Raw genomic sequence first — 13,773 nt, 5'->3', positions numbered from 1 at the left:
TATATACCAGAGACTCTGGATGTACGGTTGGATAAATGGTTTTATGTGTAGGATGTATCTGGTCTCGAAACTAAAGGTTCTGGATGTACAGTTGGATAAATGGCTCTATATTTAGGCTGTATCTGGTCTATAAACCAGAGGCTCTGGACGGACAGTTGGATAAATGGCTTTATATTTAGGCTGTATCCGGTCTATAAACCAGAGGCTCTGGATGTACAGTTGGATAAATGGCTCTATATTTAGTATGTATCAGGTCTATAAACCAGAGGCTCTGGATGTACAGTCGAATAAATGGCTCTATATTTAGTATGTATCAGGTCTATAAACCAGAGGCTCTGGATGGACAGTTGGATAAATGGTTCTATATTTTGGAAGTATCTGGTTTAAAAACCTGTGTCTCTGGATGTAAAGTTGGATAAATGGTTCTATATGTAGGAAGTATCTAGTATCTAAACCAGAGGTTCTGGATGTATAGTTGGATAAATGGCTCTATATTTAGGATGTATCTGGTCTATAAACCAGAGGCTCTGGATGAACAGTTGGATAAATCATTCTATATTTAGGATGTATCTGGTCAATAAACCAGAGGTTCTGGCTGGACAGCTGGATAAATGGCTCAATATTTAGGATGTACCTGGTTTATGAACCAGAGGCTCTGGGTGGACAGTTGGATAAATGGTCCTATATTTTGAAAATATCAGGTCTAAAAACCAACATCCTTAGATGTACAGTTGGATAAATGGCTCTATATTTAGGATGTGTCTGGAGTATAAACCAGAGGCTCTGGATGTACAGTTGGATAAATGGCTCTATATATAGAGAGAGAGGGTGTATCTGGTCTATATACCAACAGCTCTGAGTGTCCTCGTATACAACTCTTTTTGGCCCATGTGATATTAATTTTTCAGTCTTTGATCATTCCCTCCCATTGGATTCTGTTCATTATCTTCTAGCTTTATTCTACCCTGATATCTCTAAGCACCTCAAAAATGTCACATATTTTCCTGGACTGGATATTTTCCTGTCCACTTCCTGGATATCATTGCAGATGTTAGACGAACCAAACATCTCACGGCCAAAATTGGAGACACACTAAAGCCGGCCATAGACGGTGTGATTTTCTTTCCTGCAACTATGGGAATCCTTCCTGTGGAGCCACTGTGCTCTCCTGGTGGGGGGGGGGGGGGCGCTGGGAGTGATTATTGCTAGTGGCTGGTAATAATCACATAAAAAACTCAACATGCTGGATGTAGTCAAGTTGATCAATCATCTGGAGTACAATCAGCCTGCCCATACATGGTCCGAAAGAGGTCTTACTCTTCTAATGCTTGTATATAATTACTATTTGAGTGTTCTGGGGTCAGGGCTGGGCCTCAGTTCACGTATTTACTCTACACTTTATATTACACTTATATTTTCAAATCTTGTTATTAATTTTTGAAAACCCAATAAAAAATACAATTAAAAAATTGTTTGCAGTGTCAATGACTTCTAGAACCAAATAATAAATTCATGATTATAAGATCTAATCGCAGATATATTTTTCTCTCTAGGAGACACTAAAAAATAAACAAGTTATCCAAAGTAAAAAAGAAGATTGCTTGAGGTAATAGAAATACGAGATGATTGCTTCATCATTGTTCTACACTCTGGTAAAGTCCAGGGTGAATCTGGATTTATCTTTTATATTTTAGAGACAGGTGTTAAATCAAATATTTGGCCGTGAACTGGGCTTTGTTCCTGTCTTATCAAATTAACAATTATTTTTTTGAAGACTATATGATTTTATATTTGGATTTATCCTTGGCCTTGCTTATACCTATATCATTTTATAGCCTACTACACTTGTTGGCAGGTGCAGCCTATTTTCTCCACTGTAGGTGCCACTCGAATACAGTGGCATTGCAGTTAGGCCGCGTACACACGCGCGGACTGTTCGCCCAACTTTGTCCGTCCAACAGTTTCGGCAAACAGTCCGCTCAAAATTAGCATGGACGGACATGGCCACACACAACGAACGAACAGTTTGCTGAAACCGTGCGCGATGACGTGAACGGCACGTACGACGGGACGAAAAATACGACGTCCTATACACTGCATTATAACTTTCGGCGTGTAAATCCTTTCTGAGCATGCGCGGAACTTAGTTTGACGAACAAGCCTACACACGGGCGGACTGTTCGCTGAAACAAGGTTTCAGCGGACAGTTTTACGGAATTTCCGAAAAACCTTGTTCGTCAAACTGTCCGCTGAAACTGTCCGCTGAAAGCCCACACACGAGCGGACTGTCCGCCCAAACACTGTTCAGCGGACAAAGTTGGGCGAACAGTCCGCGCGTGTGTACGCGGCCTTAGAGTTGAGGTCACAAGGAAATTTTTTCTCAATGGTTTCCTGGGTCACTGGGGAAGCTATCTGATTGGATGCTGCTGCCCAAAGTGACTCCTGCAGCCATATCGGGTCAGGCAGAGCATATTTAAGGCCCTGGCTTCCAGGCTCTGTGTGCATTTCGTGTGGGGTAGTGTAGGGACGGGTCACCATTCTCACACAGACAGTGATTACTGGCAGGGGAAGGTTCCAGACAAGTTGGGAAAGGATAGGGACACACCATCCTTCCTGGAGAGTGGAGACCTCCCAATTGGGTATGGACGAGCCTGGCCACATTCCGCCCCTCAAGACAGACACTGTCAGCACCTGTTGTTGTGAGTTATTGAACTCTGCCATTAATCTACAGTAAGTTCTGTCCTCTGCAACCAGGTGTTTATTGCCACCGCACCACACTGCACCTCCCCACACAGTATTATTAGCAGTGAAGGCCCATCTATTAGGGGCGCACGGGAGCCACCTCCCCCCCCCATTCATGCGTTTAGCCCCTAATCTACATACAGAGTGCCGGATGCATGGATTCCAATGGGGGAACACCAGCCGCCACTGATTATTAGCTAAGTTTTCTGCTTCCAAAGAACTTTTGTTTCCCAGGCAATCAGAAGCTCATAAACAAACATACACCTGTAAGCGATCTCCTCCAATAAACATTAATGTTGAGTTCTCTACATGAAGAATGGACAAGGTCCCTGGAGAGGATGAGGATTTGGTTGAGGCCTTCTGAGAAGTGTCGATGTCTCCGGTCAATGTGCCTGATCTACCACACCCTTTGTAAGACATCAGATAATAAATCAGCCTTTCAGTGGTAAATTATACTATACATAAAATATACCTGCTTAAGTCTTTCCTTAAGTGAGAAATATCTTACATCTGTCAATCTCTTCTCTCTGAAGAAGAGACGCTTGAGAGGGGATATGATTTCAATATACAAATACCGTACTGGTGACCCCACAATAGGGATAAAACGTTTTCGCAAAAGGGAGTTTAACAAGACGCGTGGCCAATCATTAAAATTAGAAGAAAAGAGGTTTAACCTTAAACTACGTAGAGGGTTCTTTACTGTAAGACCGGCAAGGATGTGGATTCCCCTTCAACAGGTGATGGTCTCAGTGGGGGGCATTGATAGTTTCAAGAAATTATTAGATAAGCACCTGAATGACCGCAACATACAGGGATATACAATGTAATACTGACATATAATCACACACATAGGTTGGACTTGATGGACTTGTGTCTTTTTTCAACCTCACCAACTATGTGACTATGTAATCTGAAGGGCAACAGGGTTAATTACACACTCGGGTGGTGTCAGGGCTGGCTTAGCCCTTCTTCCTCTGGGCTGGCCACTCAGCTGTCGGCTAATTGCCAGCTCTCTTCTCTTTCCACAGTTACCAGCTGCCTATTTAAAGCCTTCCAGCTCACTCTTTCCTTTGCCTTCGCGTTGGTCACATCACTAGGAACCATCTCCTGCTGTTTGTTTCAAGACTGGCTTGCTGACATCCCTCCTGGCTTCTATCCTGCTTGCAGTTGCTCTTTTGGGATCCCTGACTTCTGGACTGGCTGATTACCCGATCTGGTTTATGAACTTTGGTCTGGCTAACTACCCGATCTGGCTATTGGACTCTGGCTATGCTTGACTATGCTTTTTCCTATTTACCTTTTTATTTTTATTAATAAACAAGTGTGATTTGATTGTACTTCTGTCTCTGTCTGTTTCCTGGTTCCTGACAGGTGGTCTTTATTGTGACAGCTATTTGCTTACACAAAGATTTGATTCTCTATGACAAACAGCAAGGTCTTTCACTGCAGAGGAAAAAGGTGGCTGTTAACTTCTGTGCAGTAATTACAAGCATTGGTTGATTTGGTCATGTAGCTACCCATTATCATGGTGCATGGCTGGCCAAAGTTGAATAATAATGAGACTATACACCAATCAGCCATAACATCATGACCATGTATAAGAAAAAGGGTTGGGACTGTAAATGTGGCATAGGGCCACAAAAGTAAAATAAATATGCAGTATATATTTATTGACATATACATGAAGGAAATAACATAACCCAAAGGTATTGTCAGTGTAAAAGACATAGTAATTGCATATATTACATATATTCCAGCATGATAGGACAGTATAAAAATTGTAGATGGATAGCTACATCCTCCCTAATAATCATGTAAAACATGGACAATAAGAATTGGAAGAGGTAATGGACAAAAAACACCTGGCCAAAACAAAGGTGGGTAAACTGGTGAATGTAGATGATGGTGGTGGCATCGCATCATGAAGGGCTAGACGCGTTTCGTGGGCACTTCCACTCGTCAGGAGTCAATGCGGAGTACATCTAAAAGTATCTAAAAATAAAATGGATAGCCAGTAAGATCTAATGCTCTGCAATGAATGAAAAAAAAGGAGGTAGGGAGAAAAAGGAAAATCGTACATCCAATGTCCCTTACAAGTCCCCCTTGGAAATTCCCGAAAGCAAGGTCCGTAAAGACATTAATGAGTGAGTTTGGGGTGGAGGAACTTGACTGGCTCCTGACTTCAACCCTGTCCTCAGGGCCCACTAACAGGCCAGGTTTTATGTATTACCTTGGCGTGATGCAGACTAGAATACCGCAATCACTGAGCAACAAATTATATCACCTGTGATTTATTTCAATTATCTTGCAAACCTGGCCTGTTAGTGGGCCCTGAGGACAGGATTGATGACCACTGCTATAGAACACCTTTTGGGATGAATGGAGACTGTGAGCCAGGCCTTCTGGAACATCAGTGGCTGACCTCACAAATGCATTTCTGGAAGAACGGTCAAACATTGCCATAGACACACTCCTAAACCTTGTGGACAGCTTTCCCAGAAGAGTTGAAGCTGTTATAGCGGCAAAGGATGGGCCAACTTAATGTTGAACCCTACGGACTAAGACTGGTATGTCATTAAAAATAATGTGTGTGTAAAGGCACGGGTCCCAATACTTTTGCCAATATAGTGTATAAGACATACTGGCACTAAGTGAACTTTTCTATCACCATATGAATATAGTTTTTGACCTTACACCTTACAAAAAATCCATAACAACTGCTTCAGCTGCTTTATTAAAGCGGGAGTCCGCCGGGACTCCGCGTTTTTTTTTTTTTAAAGCCAGCAGCTACAAATACTGCAGCTGCTGACTTTTAAAATAATGACACTTACCTGTCCAGCGCGCCCGCGATGTCGGCACCCGAAGCTGATCTGTAGATCATCTCTCGGGTGCTGCCACCGCCATCTTGGGTATGGGAATCAGGAAATGGAGCCTTTCGGCTTCATTTCCCGGTTCCCTACTGCGCATGCGCGAGCCGCGCTGCGCAATAAGGACGGTCCCCGCTGCCTCTGGGATCTGTGTGTTTCCCAGCAGGCAGCGGGGCACTTGCGGAAAGGGGTGTAATGTACGCCCCTTTCCGCAGAGAGCTATCCCGGAAGCGGGTGCAGATACCTGTACTGTACAGGTATCTGCACCCCCCTCCCCCCTGAAAGGTGGCAATTGTGGCGCCGGAGGGGGGAGGGTTCCGATGAGCGGAAGGTCCACTTTAGGGTGGACCTCCACTTTAACCTTATTTACCTTACATTTGCTAATGTAATATATTGTTTCTCTTCATCACTCTTTTGCATCTCTATGGTGGAAGTTGTAGTTGTTCATATGTATAGTGGCAAAAATGACCTCCATGGTGTAAACAGAGACTTAAGGCAGAAACTATGAAGATTCACAATTCAGTGTCTGGGTCTGATGTTTCAGAAGGCTATATTTATAAATGTAAAAATTCTCTCTTTGCTTCATTTCTCAATCTGCCCCTCTAGTCTATAGCTGTTCCTATGGCAGTGGTCAACACGCACCATAAAAACTACAAGACAGAATGAGGAAAATGCGGCCAAAACACTAAAAGCTTTAAAAAAAAAACTACTGAAAGCTAAAAAATAAACTGAAAACAACATGAAAATTTCTAACGCTAGCTTCCCATTCCATAAAAAATTCTAACACATTTTTGGTGAAGCAAAATTAACGTTTCAGTGATACGCCTCAAAAACTCTTCACATAGGGTTATAGATCTAGACTATGGTTATGGCCAGGAGCCAACCATGACCTGGATTATGATAAACTTGAAATATATTTTATAAAGAGACAAAAATATTGTTATTTACGGAAAGAACATGTTAATTTGAACCTTAGGCTCAAATAGGTCTGTATTGTCTGAAATAAGAACTCTCAGCGCCCATTAGAAAATGTCAGTTGGGGACAAAACTGTAATTGTGTATGTTGGCTGTTGGACAGACACTCACTTAGATACATATTTCTGCCAGTTTAATTTTGAGGGACTGTTCACTCAAAAGTGATATTTTAGTTATAGTTCATGTCATCCCCCAATGTCAGATATATCTTAGATACGCCCGCAATGAGATCTGTTGGCCGAAAAAATCCCAGCATTTCTTCCTGTCCACTTGGGGGTTTTGAGTGTCACTGACCACCTTTTGCATGTTCCAGCACCTTCTGTCACATTCTCCATAACATATAATAAATTAAAAATGGTGGAGGCATGGTGGGAAGTTGGGAACCCCCTCATAATGAGGACAGCAGGTGTGTAGAGCTGGTAGATACAGGACCCTCTCAAGGAGCTCAACTCACCATCATTAGCCAAATTGTGAAATGTCACTTTTGGGTGGACTGACCCTTTTAGAACTATACAGTTGATATATACTTTTTACAGAGTATATTATTAGTTCTAATCTTGATACCCATGAAATAATTGCAACACTGATGCCAAAATTCAGTAAAAAAATATTCAAATTTATTTGAAGTGAATACAAAATGATTGTGTTATATACATGTGGTCCAATGCCTTTGGACTGTATGTCTTGTTTGGTGCCACCTCTGCTGGGCCACATGCCGAGTTGGGTGCCAACGTCATTGGGTAAGGCTTCAAGTGCAGCTAGTCCTTGGAACAAAAGTGAACAAGCCTTGTCTCGACACCTGGCCAATCAATAACCGTTGGGTCTGTACCCTGGATACACCCCACCCGGAGATAAATGCTGCCCATACATGTTTTGTGGTGACATGTATCCCCCATGTGAGGGATATACAGGGACGTCAAAGACCGTTGTATTGTGAGGGAAATCTGATAGGGAATGCCTGGCTTCAGAGGGTCTAGGCACGAGAGGCATTTGAGGTACCACATTGGGAGGGTAGACATCCCTCTGCTCTGCATAGGTGGAGCTTGAGTATGGGGAAGGCATGTAGTTACACAGAGAGAGTGAGGGAAAGTTGGAGTAAAGCAGGAGAGGGTGTATGCTGGGAGGGGCCACCACATTAGGGGCCACACATGTTGAGTATGATGTTGGAAGGTTCCATAAGATCATTGGGAAGGTCGAGGCGGGATGTACACTTGGAGGCTGGGTTGGTACTGGGGACTGAGCCTCTGCTTCTCCTCTTACTGCAGTATTTTCATTTGAAGGGTGAGGGTTATGAAAATCTAAAGGTCTGTAGAGCTGTCCATGCAGGATATAAGGAGCCAGGTCATGAGGGTAGGCTTCCTGATGGGTGACCGCCGTATTCTGCAGCTTCATGGAATCAGCGTGAATCCGGCTCACATCCACCGTCCAGTAATTGCCTTTAGCCTGCGGCTTCAGCGGATCTTTCAGGACCTGCAAAAAGAGGGAGAAGACGTTAGAGGCCTAAGCCGGTACAGCAGATTCACACAAATCTATCAGAGGTCAGGGTAACAAAACCCTGTAACCTATTTATAATGATTAGGAAAATAACTTTCCTGGATCTGCCCCTATTTTTTCAAAATGTATATATTTTATTTAGTTAAGATATGTACAAAAATTAGCAAATAATGAAAGTCTAACAACGAAGAAAACTTGTTTAACTAAAGTAAAGCTCCAACCAGAACTCTCTTCTTTGCTTTATATAGAGTAGGAAATGGTTGGGTCCCCTATTGAGTGTGTGCTAAGATTTTAGCTGGAGTTGTTTTTTTATTAAAATTGTATATAAATCTTTGTAAATAAATACAAAAAAATTTGCACCTGTTGAAGTGTCATCTCTGACTCTCCTGTGGTGCTTCTGGTGATCTGAAAATTTGAGGCAAATAGTGGGGCATTGGTCGCTTTGGGAGGGGCAATTCCATGCACCAGGAGAAAGGACAATGCTCTGCGATGGGGTAGTAGACAGTATCCTGTGCTGAAAGGAAGGGGTCAAACTTGCATTACGGGTGGTGGCAATGACCTGTGGTTGAGGGGACAATACCTTGGAGTCGCCATATGGAATAATATAATGATGCAATATGTAGAATCAAGCTGGGATAATGGACGGGGGGGGGGGGGGAGGGTATAAAAACAGAGATGTGGACAACTACACATACAAAGTGGATACAATAGTTGTTCTCTGGCTCTGTTTTTGTGTTTCTGGCATGAAAATCTTTCTTTGAAAACATTGATTGCAAATGAAGTTCTCTCTACTGTGTCATACGGGGTGTGTCAGCCTGGGACAATGTCTGTAACCCCAACCAATTCCACACATTACCCAGACCCCCATTGTGTGACTCATCAGGGCTGGAGACACTGAGCCCACAGTAAGAGAACCTAAAAAAATAATCTGCAAAATAATCTTTATGTTGGGGTAAAATATAATGTACGTCTCCTTGAATCTGCGGGCTTATTGATATTGAAAGGCTAAAATTGTTACTTTCCCTTTCCCGATATTTTGCAATGCTGCCATTCTCAGTTCACAAACATTTCAAATAGAAAGTTCCAGAGATGATGTATAAAAACACTAGCCTAAAAAAAAAGAAATAAAAAAAAATCTTGAAGTTAACAAAAAAAAAACTTGAACATGAAAAGAGCAATTTAAAGGAATTTACCACCCCACTTGGAGGTCTTTATTAAGTGTCAAATTATGTCCAATAAAAACTGAAGAAACTTCCCACAGCAGCTCCATAAATAAACAATTGACATTATATATAATCATAAATATACAGTTTATTATAAATAGACAATTGACAGACTCCCAACAGAAATGGAATAAATCCAGAGTACAGGATACAGAAAGTATTCAGAGCTGCCATAGAACAAGGGTTCTCAACCCTACTGAGACCAGGGCCCAGTAAATTCTTCCAGAAGCTTCTATGTCCCAAAAAGTTTATAGTCACACAATTAAATTATGGGGCTACAAAATATGTTTGTGTAGCACTAACCCCGAAGGAGCTGTTGGCAATTCTTGGGCTCACCGTTACCTTGTTGCATGTCTAGGGGATGTCCCGTGGTAAACGGCCCAGTAACTTGAGACTGACAATAGACCCACTTGAATGGATTTTATTTGCAAAACTCAGACAATTGAACAGTCTTTCAACTTGGGATCAGAGGGTTGGAAAGGAAGTTCAGGTACTCTTAGGCCGCGTACACACGGGCGGACTGTTCGCCCAACTTTGTTCGTCAAACAGTACGACCAACAGTCCGCTCAAAATTAGCATGAACGGACTTGACCACACACGATGAACGAACAGTCCGCTGAAAGCGTGCGCGATGACGTGAACGGCACGTACGACGGGACTAGAAAAACGACGTCCTATACACTGCAATGCAACCTTCGCCGTGTAAATTCTTTCTGAGCATGCGCGAGACTTAGTTTGACGAACAAGCCTACACACGAGCGGACTGTCCGCTCAAACCAAGTTTCAGCGTACTGTCTAACGGGAATTCCGAAAAACTTTGTTCGTCAGACTGTCCGCTGAAACTGTCCGCTGAAGCCCACACACGAGCGGACTGTCCGCTGAAACACTGTTCAGCGGACAAAGTTGGGCGAACAGTCCGCCCGTGTGTACGCGGCCTTAGTGTCAAAGTCAAAAAAAGTTTAAGAATAGCCATTCACAACTGGATGATCACTCAGGTTGGACAGTCCTTCTCTCACAAGGCCTAGCAGCCAACTTGGTGCTTTACTCAGGAACAAGTCTCTGCCACAGATGTTGTTGTAGAAACGTACAAGATAATGTCTCTGCCACAGATGTTGTTGTAGAACCGTAGGAAAACTAAGCTTGAGAACACTTGTGGGATACTTGTATCTCTCAGCCTGCTTGGCGATATCCACAAGACTCTCTCAGTTACTTCAGCCCTTCCAGGCTCTTGCTAAGAAAACCAACCCATACGTGGTGTTCTTCTGAAGAGTCCTCCCCTGGAATGCTTGATGTACACTGGGCCTCTCCCGAACCAGAGACGGCACCCAACCACCTCAGAATCTTTCCTTAGTTTCCTTGCCTCGGGCTATCCAGCCCCAAGACATTAAAGTTGGGTGGATCCACCCCCCCAGGCCATAGCCTTCCTGGTGGCTGGTCAGGGGAACCAGGACCATGAAGTCAGCACATCATTCTGGACCGGAACCCCAAACCACGTGATGTCCGCATCTTAAATACCCTCTCCCAGAAAGCACAGCGAGAGCACCACTCCCACTGGACGGGCTCAGAGAGAGAGTAACTTAAGCACCAGACCATAGTTCCATGCCTGCAAGAAGAGACAATGCCCCCTGTGGCCAGGCTGAACATATCAAAGTCCAGTCAGACTGATGCTGAGGCCCAATTTAGATAATTGTACCCAAACCAAACTGCAGTTTAGGCAACTTTAACTTTAGAAAAACACATAACCGTGCTCTTCAGGAGTTGCCGCTACATTTGGAAATGCTCAAGAAGGTTTTGGATGGAGCTGGATTTCACTGAAGGGGATTGGGATTCTAGAGGGGGTTAGAGTGGACTTGATGGCCTTGTATTGGACGAGGTATCTGGAGGGAACTGGGGGTAGATGACAAGACTGAGGGTGTCTCTAGGAGGCCGGGGGGGCTTTTCAGGGACACTGTTGGAGGTTGGTGGCACTGCACTATTGGGGCAGGAGGGCTCTCAGGGGCTCTGAGGGGGGACTTTGAGAGGTTGAGGGGCACGGTGGGCCACTGTGGGAGGATGGGTGGCACTCTGGGAGGTTAAGGGATCTGTAGTTAGCTTGGGGGTTACTGTAGGAGATAGGAGGGCACTGCGGGACACTCTTGAAAGTTGGTGGCACTGCACTATTGGGGGCAGAAGGGCTTTTGGGGAATCTTTGAGAAGTTGAGGGGCACTGTGGGAGGAGAGGGTAGCACTCTGGGAGATTAAGGGGTCTATAGTTGACTGGAAGCCCTGTAAGAGGGAGGCCACGGCAACAGCCTGGTGTTGAGAACCACTGGCCTAGAGGAATCTCATAAATTCCTATATTTATATTACATGTATGCATAAATCACAATTAATAGAAAAGCGCAGTCTTGGCCACTGATGATCTCTGCATGTGCCCAGCTCAGATAATACTACAGCGTACTGGAAAATTTTATCAGCACGGCTCCAAATTATAGCTCAGTACACTGTCCTATTATTACATTATATTGTGTTATGAGGACGATCCTGCAGGTTTAAAACCTTAAGAACCCATCATCACCACCGCCATCACATCCCAGGACCACCCAGTCCTTACCTTTCGGAAGCAATCATTGGAAGAGAGGTTATGTCGAACAGAATCCTTCCAGCCCTGATAATCCCCCTTGAAGAAAGGAAAGAGGGTGCTGATGTCTTTCAGGATCTGCCAGGAAAACAAATATAGTTGTAAGTGAATGAGCATGACCATAGGCCCCGATACATAATACCTCTGTATAAGTAATACATTGCTCCATTTTTCAGCTTTGACCCTCACCAGGAGACATCACTGTAGGCCTCCTGAATATTCCAGGAGCCCATCTGTCATACAATACTTCCTAAATGAAGCATGTAGAAAGTGATGTAAAGGTAAAGACCACTTTGTGCATGTTTGTATTGAACTGGGCAGGCAGCTAGCACTTTCTGAAGAAGTTTGGTGTTGAAAGCCTCCATGTTTTCTGTCCATAAAGTTTTCCAGACAGTGATAAAAACAGACAGCCCCTGCATGGGCATGAAAGTGGCATCACTGCCCTGGACACTGTAATCAAATTCTCAAAAAAGGGCACATAACTGGGAAAGTAAGGATTATCTAAAAACAAAACTTTTTACATTTTGGATGAAGTAGGGGTTCTTCTAATGTTGTCGTTGGCCCTTTGGAGAAATGTCCCTTTCCCCATGCCTTCAAGGGAGATGAAGGTAAATCCTAAGTTATACAGTTACCACAGTGGGAATTGTCCTCATTGGAAGGTTTCCCTTCTATTCCTATTCTTGGTGACAGCCCAATATTTTGTATTTTCCCTTCACGTTCATACTTGGTGATCACAGGGCAAATAGAGAGGGAAAATCTCCCTAGCTGGGACACAAGTAGCAATAAAATTCTAAATAAAATGCAAAACATCCCTCTCTCTATAAAATCATTAGAAAACATATGTCCTGGTTAAGCACTGGTTACGCCCAATAAGAGCAATAATAATGAAGGCCATTAGGTGCATCATCCTAACATATAAAATTTACAACTGTTCAATTATATCAGCATTATTCTCAAAACACAATATAAAAGAAGGAAGATAAAAAATAAAAAGTTCCCACAAACAGGTCCCACAAACAGGGTTACAGGTTAAGGCTTATTGCGCCATACAAAGGCAACAAAAACCCACTTCATCCAAAAAGCGTTTGGGCTATAGATAATATTTTATATGCATAAAAATGTGTTTTTCCTGGAAAAGTTAAACGTTTTTCCTGGAATTCAGCATGTGGTCATCTGAGTTTTGTATGTTGCAGATATAACACAGGTAGACAGAAGCTTAAATTATATTAAAAAATTACACATATAATTGTATAATTTATTTTGCTGAAAATAAAGAATTCCCACCCCTTATTCTGATCTGGTTTCAGTGTCACCCCCTCCCCTTAGCTGCCCTAAGTGCCCCAAGAAGCCCCAAGAAGCCCCATAATGTAAGGTTGGTTACCTGGAACAGTTTGAGCTTCCTCTCAGGAGAAGTCTGGATGACCAGGGCGATCATGGCCAAGTAGGAGTAGGGTGGTTTGGCGTAGCGTTGATAGTTCTTCTTCTTGTTCTTCTTGCTGAGCTCATCAGTGGTGCCGGGCTCTATAGGGCCTCCGTTGGCCTCCCCAGGACTGTTCTGTATGTTGGCCAGGATCCTGTCTATGCTGTGTGGCTCAGGGACTGGCTTGTAGAGGGGGTTCCAGATATGTCGTGGGTAATCCATGACTCGTCAGGCGTGTTGAATGCGTGTTGTGAGGATGGGGGCAGCCAGGTATACATAGGGCTGGGATCCCCACCCTGGGCTTTATAATGTAAATACACCTGTGACCATAAGGGGCGGCACCTCCCTTACTGCAGAGAGCCCCTCACCATCCATTCAATTTTGTAAAAAGTTTCAGGGTTGAGATGTTGGGGGGGATTGTTATGTATATGC

General features: G+C 43.5%; 1 protein-coding gene across 1 annotated transcript; it reads right to left on the bottom strand.

Moving 5' to 3' along the window:
* Nucleotides 1–7,223: 7,223 nt before the first annotated feature.
* LOC143998122 (forkhead activin signal transducer 3-like) lies at nucleotides 7,224–13,563 on the bottom strand. The gene is made up of 3 exons (XM_077493865.1): nucleotides 13,303–13,563; nucleotides 11,895–11,999; nucleotides 7,224–8,054 (listed from the first exon to the last, which is right to left on the bottom strand). The coding sequence occupies exons 1-3, from the start codon at nucleotides 13,561–13,563 to the stop codon at nucleotides 7,392–7,394; spliced, it is 1,029 nt and encodes a 342-aa protein (XP_077349991.1). The 3' UTR covers nucleotides 7,224–7,391.
* Between the last annotated feature and the right edge of the window lie 210 nt (nucleotides 13,564–13,773).

The sequence above is a fragment of the Lithobates pipiens genome, unplaced genomic scaffold (genome assembly GCF_037356315.1).
Source record: "Lithobates pipiens isolate NorthernLeopardFrog02 unplaced genomic scaffold, aLitPip1_a1.2 Scaffold_19, whole genome shotgun sequence".
NCBI lineage: Eukaryota > Metazoa > Chordata > Amphibia > Anura > Ranidae > Lithobates > Lithobates pipiens.
The sequence above is the reverse complement of the archived record's forward strand: the minus strand, read 5'-3'. Positions and strand labels throughout refer to the sequence as shown.

Bases quoted from the DNA above. Each gene is read 5' to 3' on its own strand.
- LOC143998122 (XM_077493865.1), bottom strand. From the start codon at position 13,563: ATGGATTACCCACGACATATCTGGAACCCCCTCTACAAGCCAGTCCCT. The intron at 12,000-13,302 runs GTAACCAACCTT...TTTTCCTGGCAG, and splicing joins GGAAGCTCAAACTGTTCCAG to ATCCTGAAAGACATCAGCAC. The intron at 8,055-11,894 runs GTAAGGACTGGG...CTCTTTTTGCAG, and splicing joins CCAATGATTGCTTCCGAAAG to GTCCTGAAAGATCCGCTGAA.